Here is a 16,415-nt window from a genome sequence, read left to right as displayed (position 1 = left end):
TCCCTGTACTCCACCTACATCGCTCGTCTCGAATCATATCGGTGCACCTCTCCTACTCTACACTATGAGCTAGATGCCTCCATCTCCTCCATCACTTGGCTTGGACCGAATATGAGTGTTCATCGTCTTCAAGTCCAATGTCACCATCTTCATTAGCATGTGTGTCACTCAGTCGTGTCTGCTTGTAAGCTCCACCTAATCTGGTACTGTGCTCCTCGAGTTTACACATCAACCAACTACTTCTCCCACAATGACTCTGAATAATTATATGTTGATAACTCTACTGCTAGAATCACGTTTGATTCTTTACACCAGCCTCATTTGTCATATACTTGTTTGCCCTATCTACCATCAGATTTGTCTCATTACCACCAACAGAAATATTTAGCACTTTCTGACTAATCTGAGCATAATCTAAAAAGTCAGACCCTTCCATCACGTTTAGAGCACTCCAAAACTCAGAAATCGACCCCTGGATCGCTACATTCTGCCTCCGATTCACCTATCTATTGCCGAATAATCATGGACAATTGGATTAAACAAAACACCAAATATCACAAATCAGCCAGCACCAGATCAACATGAAATCCCACCCACGTGATTGATACCTTTCCTTCTCTCATAAATCTCACAGACCCTGTAGGCAATAAAAATTGCCTTTAATCCCTATCAGAGAAGTTAAGAACAAAACTGTTAAAACCTCTTCCGAAATGACAAAAAAAGGGAAAACGCTGATATCTCTTAAACCGGAAGGAATTTGGCAAAACTAACAAGAGCAAACCAAACCCTATGGGGTAGGTTTGGTTAGCTCCGTCTCGTCGAGATAGTTGATTTTCATATATAATTCGTCCAATTACGACTTACGGTTTGAAAGTTATGACATGTTCTTAGTAGCATGATTATGGAGCTCGCCTGCAAAGGAGTTTAGCTCGCCTGCATAGCCTTGCCTGCATGCTTGAAATTCACCTGCACAGTCTCGCTTGCATAGCCTCGCATGCATGCTTGAAATTCGCCTGCATAGCCTCACCTGCATGCTTGAAATTCGCTTGCACAGCCTCGCCTGCATGCTAGAAATTCGCATGCTTAGCCTCGCCTGCATGCTTGAAGTTCGCCTACACAACCTCGCCTGCATGCTAGAAATTCACCTGCACAGCCTCGCCTGCATGCTAGAAGTTTGCCTGCATAAGGCAAGCTCGCCCGACGGCTGGAAGCTCGCCTGCACAAGGATAGCTCGCCTGACAACTAGAAGCTCGCCTATATGACCCAAGCTCGCCTGCAGACTCGCCTGCTCGCCCGAAAGCTCGCTAGCTCGCCTGACATCCCAAGCTCGCCTGTAATGACAATCTCGCCTGTACAGCCGGACCAAGTCAGCCACTTGAGCTTAAAATGTGGGAGTGGGTACACCCACTCTCCATGATCTACGGGATAAAGTATGATTCTCCTCACCTCTAATGGTCACATCCCAAGATTTAAAGGATAGAGTTATGGTCCCCCTCAACCACAATCCCACAATTTGAGGGAGTAGCCATGCTTCTCTTCCACTATAAATAGCCAATGATGGTTATCAAAAGAGAGGTCTTGAACTCTGGATCAAGACCGAACCTATTTGGCTCATTGGCAATCAGTTCTCTTAAGCTCTAAGAGAATCGAGCCTGGCTCTTTGCATTGTTCTTGCACTGTAGCATCTTCTTCCAGCTTTCGGCCTTAATAGCCATTAAGCTCGGGAACTCGAACTCAATCAACACGATCTTCTACTGCGTGCTGAAGCTCGCCCGCAACTTCGCTCGGATCGTCCAAGGGAAGCAAACTCGGTGCGAGAACCGAGCGAGTCGTCCTATCACTGCCAAAGTCCCCATGTTAAATAAGGAGGGCATTCCCTCTGATTCTGTTATAATTTTAATTTATTAGTTTGTAATAAGGTACTCTTATTAATACAAACGAAATACGCTATTTTGGGAAATCAAATTTTACACCATATAGACCCATGCTATAATAATTTCTCCTTTCCACTTTTTTCTTCATGCGGACCTCACCAAACCAAATCCTTTCATGTGAATGTACCATGTGCCCTCGTTCTCCTCCTCATATGCAAGAGAAATCCTTCATGGATTTTTTTTCTTCTTGATCCGCGTGCCCCTAGTGAACAAGACTTCAACTTCACTTCACTTGTGAACAAGACTCCATCATACATGCTTCTCCACGTGACTTTATGTTCTCCTTCATCACATCAAAATCCTTGAAAATCAGAAAATCATAGCCCTATAAAATCATCACCACCATCTTGATTCCCAACGGCGTACGCGCTGCTCCAACGCTGTTGCTGGACTCCTATAGTGGCCGTGCTTGCGTTGACCTTCCTCCACCACCGGCTTGCTGCCATCGATCTTCTCTTTTTTTTTCTTTTTTTTTCTTCATATTGATTCTTGTAGCACTGCTGACCTTCACTTTTGTATGACGTCTATCTTGCGAACTCGCTTCCGGATCTATCATCATAGCTCTGATACCACATGATTGGGAATTTAGTCTCCCCTCTACTACAATATGTGCAACTTAGAAGCCAGCCCGCAATCAATAAAATAGAAAATAACCACAACCAAGAAGAAAGAACACCGAGATTTACGTGGTTCAGTCGACCAACTTTGACCTACGTCCACGGGGCAACAATACGAGAAATCATCTATGTATCATGGAGAACTACATGAGGAACTACTCAACTCTCGTCTCTCAATCTCTCAACCTCACATACATAACCAACTCTCATATTCTCTCCAAAACCATCTCCTTATAATTTTTTGAATGGACAAAGACTGCGAAACCTCTTCCAATGATATAATCTTTTGCACGGATAAAGACTATGAAACTCTCACCTCTCACACAATATTCTTAAATCAGACTACGCCCTCTGCTAACTCTAGATTATAAGAATATTGGCTCTCTCTCTTCTTCTTGGTTGTTCCTCTAACAATAGAAGAATATATATAGAAAAACCAAAAACCTTATCTCTAGTCTAACTTCCTAATTAGAATAGGATTCAAACTCCTAATCATGATGAGACCCAAACTCCTAATCATGATAAATATCTAATCCTATTTAATTCTCATGAAGTTATACAAAGAATCAAAGACACGATCACAATATGATGTACATGGTACTTAAGCTTTGCATACTTGCACCTTAGCAAACTTTGATATTGACAACTATAGTTGAACATAATTTTGTGATATTGGATTACCTTAATTGAATTTTGTACAAACAATTTACATTCATGAACATTGTTTTGCATACAATGCATTTCCTTAAAGTGCTATTAGGAAAGCTGGATAGCAAAATCTCATTGAGAAATTGTCAAACAAATAATCAACACAATGGAAAAATTACAAACAAAGAAGCAATATAGGGGGAAATTATAAACAAAGAAGCAACAAAAGGGATATATTTATACACCAATAACAAAAAAAATACATAAATAAAATGGATACATTACTTTCATAAAATGAAGTGTAGCATTAAAATTTGCAAGATGGACGCATGAGAAAAGCCAAATCAAGCATGCCTTATCAAACAATCACATGCATCATTATGAGTTGGAACTAACCATAAATTAGAAAGGGATCTAAGAATACTTTTACATGGATTAGCTTGCAAGATTTATAAAGAGGAGATGAATTGAGAAAGAGTGGGGAAGTTGATCAGGCTTTGGCCGTTAGTGAAAATTGAGTTGACGATGTAGTGACAATTAGTGCAATTAATGGTAATTAAGAGAGGCTCAGTTTCAATGCTTCATGAAATTTCAAAGATTTGAATTTGATGTGATATTATGACTATCTTCAATTTTACAAACAACATTTTTTATAGTAATTTGTGTATAATAGATAAGATTGGAAAGCTTTAATTGATGGATGGTAGTATATGGAAGTTTTAGTATTTGTATGAATATTTGAAAGTCTTAGAATTTGTAAAGATGACATGGAAGATGAATGACTAATTCTTTGAAAAATGGACATGTGGTCAATTCTCTAAAAAATTGACATGTGGCATCTTAAGATATTGTTTTAGTATATTATTAGATAGATAATACATGAATTTCAAGAGAAGTATTATGTTGTGAACGGAGGAGACTTTGACTTGAAGCCAGAAGTTTTCACAAGTCATCTCTACTCGTTCATCTGAAGAAGGTTCCTCCTCAGTTGGTCTTAAGACCAAATTATATTATAAAAACGAGTATTATGGACTGTAGATATTTTTTTTATAAAAATACAAAAAATTAAAAATCCTATGTATGCTCCAAACTAGTGATCTTCTTTACATCGTAACATGCAAATACCCCTATATTTTCTCTTTATGTAAGGACAAAAAGAAAAAGATAAAAATTAGAAGAAAAAACAATTGTTTTTGACAGTCCTAGTCTAGTTCTCGTTGTTAATTATTGTATATTAATTAGCCTATTTGAAAATTTTCAAAAGTGATGCTGACCTGATAACCAAATATAGAGCAAGCATGAGCACGTTGTGTATCACGCATTTGCATACGTGAGCTTATGGTAAATTCTTTTTCTAAAGAACTTGATAGTAGACTTTTATCAGATAATAAAAAATATTCTATTAGTTAAACAAAACAGCAGAAGCTAGCGAAAGGACCTATGTAATTAAGTTTATTACTTAATGACATATAGCTCGATAGAAAGAGGCAGAGTTAAATTCAAGCGTTTTTAAAAAGAAAAGATAGGTAATAGATAAATAGCCGAATCAAATGGCCTAATAATAACATACAACAGTGCTTTAAAATACTCAGAGTACCTGTATTACTTCTCTAACTGAGTCAGAAAAGATCATATTTTTTTTTTCATGACAGTATTGCTTGAATAAATAATCTTTAAATAGCCGGCTATAAATATCTTTGGAGACTGGGTAATTTCTTCAGAGTCAATGTCTTCGTTTAGTTGGCAATCAACAAAGAGATATTTTACAAACGAAGAACATTACAGAATTGCTCGTACATGAAACATATCAAATATTCTACTTAAAAAAACCAAAACAATTTAAACTTTGAATGTAAAATAGAATATGTTGATCAGGTTTTCTTTATCTTTTTTAATTTTCAACACAGAACAGAGCAACACATTGGTTTCCTAGGATCTCAGGCCATTATACCTGTAAGTTTAAACTTTGTATGTAAAATGATTATTTATCTTGTAAGCTGCCCATACCTGCATACCAATGGATAGTACAAATATTATTGACAACAAGCTTAATGATTTGAAATTTAGAAGACAACGAGCGTGCAATTAATAACTAGATTTCGAAGTAGAGGGGTAGAGGAAATTGTCAAGGTGGTACATAACTTATAGCATGATACTTAAGATAAGGATACTTAATGTTCAAGATAAGGGATTCCTTGGCGTATGGATATTTGACCTACTCAATGCTACAATCACACATATCAAAAATAAAAAGGTAACCGTGGAATGAGAGAAGTGCAATGGGATATATCTTGAAATAAGGGCTCACTTGGAGATGGGGTTAAAAGACTAATGTAAAAGGCAACTTCCTCCAAAATGCAGTTTCTTTATATTAGAGTATAAAATTATAAATCTCAACGGTGGTCAGAACTTTGAAGGTTGACTGCAGTAGTGGAAGAGATATTTGTCACTTTGTAAATCAAGGAATAAGCTATGATGAAGCGAAGTTTTGAAGGAAACTACAAGGAACCTGATAAGGAGTCGAGGTGAGTAGGTAAGTTGTAAAAAGGATATTAACCTTTGTGAGATTTGATCCAATACAAGAACAAGGGGTAGAATTAGCCTATGGTTGTAATGTTAGATATAGGTGCCCTGCAGGCAATAATTGTATATTGTAACATGACCTATATGAATATAACATTATTATTCAAAAATAGTATGCTATTTTGATCAGATTTATCTGGTATTTTTAAATACAGATAAAGTCCTTAGAATGATACTAGACTATCAGACATTTCGGATATGATCGTAATAAAGAGATCTGATTTGTTGCTAACGTATATTCTAAAATGTTCCTAGTCGATGAAATGTTGAGATGGGATATCATCACTTTGGCAAGACTAATGTATACTCTATTTCTCCTTTGGTAGGATGATGATTCATCTCATAGATCATTGATGTGAGACATCAAAATACAGTATACAAGTAACTCATTAGTGAATGAGTTGACTGAACGACTCACCGAGAATGTCTAGTTAGTAATTATACTTAACTGTCAAATAGAAGTTCTTAAGTGATATAGTACAAAATAGTCTCTTGACTTGAGACATTAGTACAATATCTTACATGTCAGTATATGTGTACTTAGACTTTTACTTAACCACAGTTCTTATTGAGTTGTGCATAACGGTTCTTGTTGGGTGTATCCCGTGATATAAGTAGATATTAAAATACCAAGATGTGATTCGTCTCTCCTAGGATAGGGGGTTGATGTCTGTAGGCGTCAAAAATTACCTATAAGTTCCCGAATACAACTCAAGACAAAAAGAAGGCGAAGAATGTCATCGTCAAAGTCAGGAGAGATCATTCGATACCAATAAGAAGCAAAGAAGTATGCAACACAACGAAACAACGAGTATGAAGCTATCTCACAAGCAAGGGAGACAGCTTGCACTGTCTCAACATTTTCGAGACAGTGGAGACTGTCTCGGAAGCTATGAGATGGAGTATAGTTTCCGAGACAGCGGACACCGTCTCAGAAACTATGAGGCAGTGTAATGCTCATTCGGACGGTTTTTTTCGGGTTTCGTATAATCTACGTGTCTTCATAACTGCTTGGGATCATCCATAAATGTGGGGAGGTAGGTACAAGCTAAAAATCCGCTCATAACTGTAGAAATCATGGCATTTAACAAATGGATGTCGGTTACAAAACGGTCTGGAGCAATCCCTTCTTCCGAGACAGTGGACACTGTCTCGGAAATAGGAATCGTCGGGTGAAGTTTGTTTTGACTTCCTATCTTCAGTAACGACTTCTAAGGGCTATAAATACTTCCCTATCATCCATATGCAAAGGACCAAGTAGATTCTAAGGCAGAGACTTGGCATTTTGGCGAATTCCGAGCAAGAGAGAGAGAGAGAGAGAGAGAGAGAGAGAGAGAGAGTATTCATCATTTTCAAGCATTCTCAGGAGCTTTTGGTGATTCCTCGAGATCTAAGCTTTGACTTGATCTTGAGAAGAGTGTTCATCTTACACCGATAAGATATTTACTTCAGTTCTTACTTCTAAAACAAAGAAAGAACACCAAGCCTTCTTCATGATCAATTTGGATCAGTGAATCGGTCGTCCATGGACTAACGCACCCCGGCACAAATAAAGATCCCACGGAAGCAGCGATCGATAAACGATTCTGCGTGTGTTTTTAGGAAGTCTTTGTTTATTTTCATTTGTGTAAGGAAATTCTTATAAAAAGGCTCCTTCTTGTTGAATCTGTAAGCAATAAACAATTATAATGGATTCCAAAATGAAATTAACTTTCAACACAAACACGCTGGCGACCACAGTGGGAGGCAACGGTCTCGCTGCCGAGACTATCGTGTTGCAACCGATCAAAATCCCAGTTGAATCCACGGTTGAGTATGAGTTCGACCAAGCTATGTTCGAGGAATATCTCTCCTCATCCTCCTCAAGATCTTCCTCGTCCCGCAAGAATAGGAAGATTTCGTCCTTGAAGAAGGTGTCCCAGTCTTCAATTCTAACGAAGGTTACGGGTGATGACTCCCGCCCAACCGTTGCCGAGGCTTCCCCTTGTAATGTCATTCCGGCCATCAACAACACCGAAAACTCTGTTCACAATGACTCCTCTCCAGTTAAGGACTGGTTAGGTCAAAGTTCGCCAATCCTGACGAATAAGGCTCGTCAGTGACAACGTCAACGCCGCGCTCGTCAGTTCACTAAGGCTTTGGAACAAGTCGATGGAGTTCGCTACTATGCTGATCTGGAGACAAAGAGGCGTCAAGTGATCTAGTTGCCTGAAAGGAAAACCATCGACATCTCCTCAAATCCATCAACTGATGAATGGGTCCATGTCAAAAGGACACATTCAACTTTTACAGAGCGCATCCAAAAGTGTTGTGCAAATGTCGTTCACGCCCGTGTCCTTGTGCAGAAGACACAAGAAATGAAGAGGGAAAAAGTGGCCAAAGAACCATCAAAATCCCACAAAGTTTGGATTCCAAAATCTGAACTTGAGCGAAAATCAGGTTCGGAGGCAGCAAGGGTTGTTTCCTTCAGCCGAGACACCAGCCAGTGTCTTGCCCAAAGGGGACTTGGCCGAGACACCAGCCAGTGTCTCGCCCAAAGGGGACTTGACCGAGACACTAGACAATGTCTAACCCAAAGCCAGGCCCCCACGGCAATTTCTTCACCTCCGTTAACGTTCGTTTCTCCTCCGTCTACTGTAATTACATCTGCTACGCCACCAGTAAAGCCTTGGGTCAGTTCTGACCTCTCAAAATTCAAAATCACGATGGCGGATCACCTTGGTCCTTTGTACGAGGTGTTAGCCCTTATGTTTTGATGATGATTTATAACCACCATTATCGGTACTAATTGCTTATTGAGTGATATTGTAGTTAATATATATATCAAGCTTGTTAGTACCACTTATGGAGAATTGGATGGAATATGAGCTACAACGATGATATCCAAAGGAGGAGGAGGCATAGTGATGAAGCAATGTTTAATCAAGAACAATAAACGCAATGAGAAGCTTCATCAACTCAAAGCAATATCAAGACTCAAGAAATGTAATTCTATATGAGGATATTTGCTAGTTTTTCTTTTCTCTCTAGTACTAGAATGTAGGCAAGGAGTTGTAGATTTTACTTGAAGCTATTGGGATATCACACACACGTTTTCATACTTATACTTTTGAGCGTTTTTGTCAAAATATTGTTTTTCACAAGTATGAGGATCTATTCACAAAATTCATTTTCTAAACAGTTTGTTTTTTGTATTAAAAATATTTTACAAAGTTACACAATATTTAAAAATCAATTGAGTATTTTTACAGATTTTTAAAAGGTCAAAAATTATTTTTAAAACTGTGTCAGCCATGTATCAATTCGTGGTCGACCGCTACGGTCGACCGCACCTATGTTTTTCCCTGAGAAGCTAACAGAATCTTTCGTGGTCGACCGTCACGGTCTACCGTCGTCTTGAGTCTAGAGACTTTCGCGGTCGACCGCCACGGTCGACCGTCAGCCTGTAAATTCTCACGGTCGACCGTAGAACTTTTTGAAAATTTTCTCAGTTTCAAATATGGTTCGCGGTCGACTGTGAGAATCTCACGGTCGACCGTCGTTCACTCCAACGGACTTTTTGGTACAGATTTTAGAAATGATTATTACGGGTCTTTGGGGGATTTGGGTATGGGCTTTGACTGTTGTGTTTTCTCCTATTTAAACCCCTCATACTCTTCTTCTTCAACTTGTCCCAAGCATTTGTGAGACCCTAGAGGGGGGGGGGGGGATTAGGGTTTATGCTAATCTAATCCCGATTAATTGCCAATTAAAATTATGTTGATCAATATGTTCTTGCAAGAGATAGATATGAATAAGAACAATAAGAATATGCACAAATAAAATATAAGTCAAGCAAAACACAAACACACGATATGTTTACGAGGTTCGGTCACCACGACCTACGTCCCCGCTCCTCACCTCGAGGAGATATCCACTATCACAATCCGGTTTAGAAGCCGGAACTTCTACACAGTCGGTTTATAAGTTCACCGAAAACTCTCACACTACACAATCACTAATCAATCACACTTTATACACTAAGTGTAGGAACCTAGCCCGTGTCCTCCTCCTCAAGTGCTCGGTTACAACCTCTCCCTAGGTTCGTCAACCGACGCCACTCCTATTGGCATACTTCTCTCGGTGTACAAGTGTATTACAAGTGATTCTCACAAAAGAAGATTAAATACAATGGTTTGTTCTCAAATAACAAGTGAGAACACAATGAAGCTCACACTCACTAAATCACACTCCACAACCCACACTATATGGTATGAAGATATTAAACTCAATATGTGTATGTGATAACAGTGAATGAAACTCAATAAATATAGCTAATTGAATTGAAAATGAAATAACAAGCTATATAAGACTTTAGAAAACTTCTCAAACAAGAAGAACAGTAGATGATGATCCCAATAGGATTTGAAAGCCACTTCTTGTTGTAGGAAAAACTTCTTTTGAAACAAACTGATGAAATCAGCTTAAACAGCTCTTAAACACTTTGTAAACTTAAGTAATCAATTCTCTTGGATAGTTCAAGTGTTGAATGCAGTAGGGTATTTATAACAACCCAATACATCAGAAAAAACTCACTTAGATTGACCAAAAAGCCTACAAAGAACACTGTGAAAAAATAGCTTTGGAGATGATTGACAGTTTCGGCGGGTCGACCGCTGCGGTCGAACTCCGCGCAAGCTAAAACCACAGCTTTTTGAAAAATAACACGCCGGCCGGCTCGACTGCTCGGACGGTCTGACCGTCGAAGTCTGCTGGATGCTTTCGACGATTCGGACCGTCTATCGGTCGCACGCGAGCCACAAAACAGCCTAAGCTCAGAAAAATATGCTATACCTGACCACGTCGACCGCGGCGCGTGACCCGGATCTGATAACATTGCATATTGATAGTTTTTGGGGCTGTTTTGATAATTCATTAAAAAATATTCAAATCATTCCAAAAATAGTGAACTTGTGGGAAAGTTTCGTAAATATGAAATAAAACATGTTGAATAGATTGTTGAAATCATTTTGTTTGTGAAAACTCCCTGTTTTGAAAGTGTTCAGAAAACCTGATTTTTTCCGGTGCCAACATGAAAATGACATAAATAGGCTTGTAACTATGTATATTAATATATTTGACATTATCTATGATGTATATAATGACAGTATGAAAGACTGTAAATATGAAATAAAAGCATATTGTTAAGCAATGTTTTGATGAATAAATCATTTAGTATGAAGCAAACGCAAACACTCGTGTTTAAGTGTACAGTCATGATTGAGCTTTAGAATATTAAGCATACAGATTATATGTAGTTAAACTAAACTGATAGCCTAGCGTTAATCCACACAAATGACTTGAATCTTTTTTTTTTTCTTCTCTGATGTGGTTATGGGCTTTCTACAACACTTGATTGTTCAGGGTTGAGAAGATACCTGTAAAAGAAAAACATAAAACCAAACTAGGACATACTAGCGATCAAATGTCTTGACACCAGTATCCATCATAAATATAGGGTCAACAATCTCCCCCTTTTTGATGATGGCAAACAATTTATACATGAATATGAAATGTATACTGATAAACCACATATAAACCAATCATGTATACAACATGAATAAACCATACATGAGTAAATCAATAAACCATACATGAACATGAATAAATAATAAATAAACCATATGTGGATTTTCTCCCTCTTTGACAACATTAAAAAGGGAAAAAATAAAAAAATAGGAGCAACGCTTCCCCTGCATATAAGCACAGATAAAAAGCCAAGTGAATTGCCAAAAGCTCCCCCTGTCAAATTGCATAAATGACATCTAAAAAGCATATTTAGGAGCTAAACAATAATTATCCATCCATAAACAATATATAATCCAAAGAACTCATCATTAGCAACATATTTTCCACAAACAAAGCATGAAAATTGTTTTCACCATGCATAGTTCATAGAAAAGATAAACTAACACAATAAATCACAAATCATCACTTAAACATCAGAAACTACATAGTTTTCCACGAACATAGTTTGTTCCACAAAACTACAAACCATACATAAAATGTTTCACAAAGTCACATGGTTTTCCACACAAGTAAAGAGTTATTACAACTCAAACTAAAAACATAACTATCAAATTCTACAACTCAAAATAAAACATCACCATAAGCATAGAAACAATCTCCACCATAAGCACAAAAACCAGTAAACACAATAAGCACCAAAGTCAATCATCACCACCACCGTCACCATCAGAAGCATGGCCAGAGCCAGATGCAGATCCACCATCAGAGCCAGAGTCAGAACCATCAGCAGGGCCCTCCTCAGAACCAGACTCAGAACTGGAAGAGGGATCCGAAATCCCTAGAGACTGACGCTGATAGGATAGAATAGTCCTAACATCCCTCTGGATAGTTGAGACCTGAGTCTCGAGATGATCCAAACGGGTACAGAGGTCAGAAGTGGAGGAGGAAGAGGCTCTAGATCGGGAACGAGAAGATGATGGCTGAATAGGATCAGATAGGGAACTGGAAATTTGCATCTGGGAAAGTGAGACCTTATCAAAAAAGTCCTTCTTGGGTTCAATTTTGGGTTCATGAGTGAGATCAACACCGAAGTGTTGAAGGATAAGGGTGATGAAGGAGCCAAAGGGTAGAAATTTGAAATGATTAGATGCTATGTTTTTGAGAAAAACGTTTGCCCAATCTACTTTTATTTTGGCAAAAATGACATATACAGCATTGATCTTGTCAGAAGCAAAATGATCAAAACTACCGGTTTTATGAATCAGATTTTGAGCAATAATTCTAGCAATAAGTTTGGCATTTGGATTAAGAGAATTATTGTTCATCGGATAAGTGCAACCGGGTTTAAACAAGAGGTTGTTCACAGCTGGATCATCAAGTTCAATAGACATAAGGTCAACATCACCTGTTGGGATTTTAAGAATCCCCGCAAGTTCGTTAGCAGAAAAAGAAATTGCAACATGTTTAACAGATGTACTAATGGTCTAAAGACCATCAGCAGAGGATGACACAGATAAGTTGGCATAAAACAGATAAACCAGAAAAGGATAATAAAGAACTTTACGTTCCACATCTAATAGCCTAGCCAACCCAACATTATGAAGAATCAAATGAGTGTCATACATGGCTAATTGATCAAATTTGATATATCTGGTGGGAAGAATTTTCAGTTTGCACAACTCCCTATATTTCTTAACTAGGGATTTAAACAAAAGAAAATCCTCATAATGAGAGGCTACAAAAGAAGACGAACCAACATCAGATTTTGATCTCTTTCTAGGAGGCATGTTCTATTAGGGGTTTTAAATGAAATATGGAATATAACAGAAATTGAAAACCCTGGAAATGTAAATAGAGCACAATAAGTGAAAATAAGCAAACCCTAAACCAAAACCCTAGTCTGAGAATATAATCACTAGAGTAGGAAATGAAATCAAGAGATGAGAGAAGAAATTACCCAGCAAAATCCCTCTGAATATGATGAGAAAGACAGCCGCGGTCGAAGGAAGTCGAACGGCGGGCGACCGAGACCAGAATTTGACAATTTGGGGAAAATTTTCGAAATGGGGGAAAGATGAGGGTCGGATCATAAGGAAAGAGGAAATCAATGGCCTGGATCCGATATGAAATGAAATCAATGGTGGTGAACAAATTGGGTTCAAAACAGTTATCAATTAAAAACCGAAACCCGATAAGGATTAAAAATCGAAGCTGAAAAAAATCTCTTGCGGTCGACCGTGGCGGTCGACCGTAGCGGTAGACCGTGAGAAAAATGAAAGCATAGTCATTATAAACTCTGGATTTTGAAAAAGTTTTCAATTTAGACCTTTAAGAAATTGTTTTATAAGATACCAAATGTTTTATAAAATATATATAAAAATTTTTAGCTATAAAAACATACAAATAATTTATTTTAGCTAAATAAGAAGGAAGATTTATATTCAAAAACCAATTTTTAAAAGCAAAAACAAAAACGAACAAAACAACAAAAAATGATATAAAAATCATTTTGGTACCCAAATCATTTTGGTACCACTAAAACTTGGGACATGATCCCTATCATTTAAATCCAAGGCCCTAGGATTATGAACCCGCTTGGGCGTATTTTGTGCACCGATACGATCAAAGCAAAAATTATAAACATGACCCATACGATTGTAATTTGTGCAATATAGAGGTTTGATTGGTTTACGTTGACCGAAATGAAATGTACATGGTTCATTTGCAAAAATAGATTTTTCTTTGTAATTATTTTGCAAACGAGAATTTCTTTTCAAATCGAAACAAAACATGGCCAAATGACCAAAACGACCACAATAATCACATTTATACACATGAGCATGTTTATGATTTACACTATGTGTGTGTACATGTGTATGTGATGAAGAAGCTTGATGGGATGCACAATCATGAATAGGATTGTCAATTTTTGGTGCATTATGACAAAATTGAGCTAAATGGCCTTTAAGACCGCAAATAGAACATTTGTGAATTTTGTCATACATATGTGCATAGTGAATAGGTTTCTTAGAAGAATTAACATTGAACTTTGCACATAAGTCCATAAGCTTTTTATTATTAGCAATACAAGTGTTTAGTGTTGAATCTAAGGTAGATATTCGTTTTCTCATTTGATTCAACTCATCATTGTGCATACAAGCATTGCTACTAGAAGTAGGATAAACAAGATTACTCATCATAGATTTCAACTTATCTACTTCTAACATAGCATCACGTTTTTCATGAAGCAAACTAGCATTTTCAATTTTCAAATTTTCATTGCATTCTTTAAGAATTATATTTTCATTTGCAATAAAATTAAACTTAGTATCTAGTGTTTCATGAGTGGATTTCATATTAACATACTTACTCTTTACATCAATATATCAATTGTGTAATTTTTCAAACTCAAGAGCAAGTTCATCAAAAGTAATAATATCATCGTTATCGCATACCTCACTAGGGTTATCACCCAGTGGTATTGTACATGGAGATGAGACTTCTTTAGAACTCAAAACGGGATTTTCCAACGCTTGTTGAATAGCCTCCAATTCCCCTTCATGTGCTTCAATAAATTTCCATAAGGTGTAAGCACTATCAAAATTAGCAAATTTGTTAGAAAACGATAAGTGAAAAGCATTAATCAAATATTCTAACAAAAGCTTATTCATATTAAACAATCTTTTATCATTTTCACACCATTTGGATTTTTCCAAAATGGGAACAATATAGGCATCCTCAATAATTTCCCATAAATCGAATTGTTTAGATTGAACGAAAAGTTTGAATCTAACTCGCCATTGAGCATAGGGAAAAATATCCAAACGAGGAGCAATATTAATAGCATATCCTAAGCAAGATGAATCATTCATATCCATAGAGATGAAATGCAAGAAGCACAATTAATCAAAATTAGATTAGCACTAATACAATAACTTGGATCTTTAACTCAAGGCGGTTAGTCCTTAAATCAAAGAGCACCAAGCTCTGATACCAATTGTTAGACCCTAGGTCTTATGCTAATCTAATCCTAATTAATTGCCAATTAAAAAATTATGTAGATCAATTTATTCTTGCAAGAGATAGATATGAATAAGAACAATAAGAATATGCACAAATAAAATATAAGCCAAGAAAAACACAAACACACGATATGTTTACGAGGTTCGGTCACCACGACCTACGTCCCCGCTCCTCACCTCGAGGAGATATCTACTATTACAATCCGGTTTGGAAGCCGGAACTTCTACACACTCAGTTTACAAGTTTACCGAAAACTCTCACACTACACAATCACTAATCAATCACACTTTATACACTAAGTGTAGGAACCTAGCCCGTGTCCTCCTCCTCAAGTGCTCGGTTACAACCTCTCCCTAGGTTCGTCAACCGACGCCACTCCTATTGGATTCGACCCCGTCTCTCGCCTTACACTTCTCTCGGTGTACAAGTATATTACAAGTGATTCTCACAAAAGAAGATTAAATACAATGGTTTGTTCTCAAATAACAAGTGAGAACACAATGAAGCTCACACTCACTAAATCACACTCCACAACCCACACTATATGGTATGAAGATATTAAGCTCAATATGTGTATGTGATAACAGTGAATGAAACTCAATAAATATAGCTAATTGAAATGAAAATGAAATAACAAGCTATATAAGAGTTTAGAAAACTTCTCAAATAAGAAGAACAGTAGATGATGATCCCAATAGGATTTGAAAGCCACTTCTTGTTGTAGGAAAAACTTCTTTTGAAACAAACTGATGAAATCAGCTTAAACAGCTCTTAAACACTTTGTAAACATAAGGGAGCGTTTGACAACTGTGACGTTTTTATCGTTTCTGTTTTTTTTCAACAAAAACAAAAAAACGTATTTGACAACCGGGGCGTTTTTTTGACTTGTCCCTTTACAAAATCTAAAAATTAAACACTTTTTTTAAAACACCAAAAATGTGTTTTAAGATTCTATTTTTTCATCTAAGCCGTCGCAGCCCGCTCGCCCGTTTTTTGACTTGTCCCTTTACAAAATCTAAAAATTAAACACTTTTTTTAAAACACCAAAAATGTGTTTTAAGATTCTATTTTTTCATCTAAGCCGTCGCAGCCCGCTCGCCCG

At 37.3% G+C, this 16,415-nt stretch overlaps 1 protein-coding gene across 1 annotated transcript in view; it reads left to right on the top strand.

The window, feature by feature from the left end:
* LOC109846793 overlaps window positions 5,672–16,415 on the top strand; it is a 20,343-nt gene continuing 9,599 nt past the window's right edge. Inside the window, exon 1 of the mRNA XM_020416039.1 lies at window positions 5,672–5,724. Within this exon, the coding sequence (XP_020271628.1) occupies window positions 5,672–5,724 (53 nt within the window). The remainder of the gene's footprint in view (window positions 5,725–16,415) is intronic.

The sequence above is a fragment of the Asparagus officinalis genome, chromosome 7 (assembly GCF_001876935.1).
Source record: "Asparagus officinalis chromosome 7, Aspof.V1, whole genome shotgun sequence".
NCBI classification, from domain to species: domain Eukaryota; kingdom Viridiplantae; phylum Streptophyta; class Magnoliopsida; order Asparagales; family Asparagaceae; genus Asparagus; species Asparagus officinalis.
The sequence above is the reverse complement of the archived record's forward strand: the minus strand, read 5'-3'. Positions and strand labels throughout refer to the sequence as shown.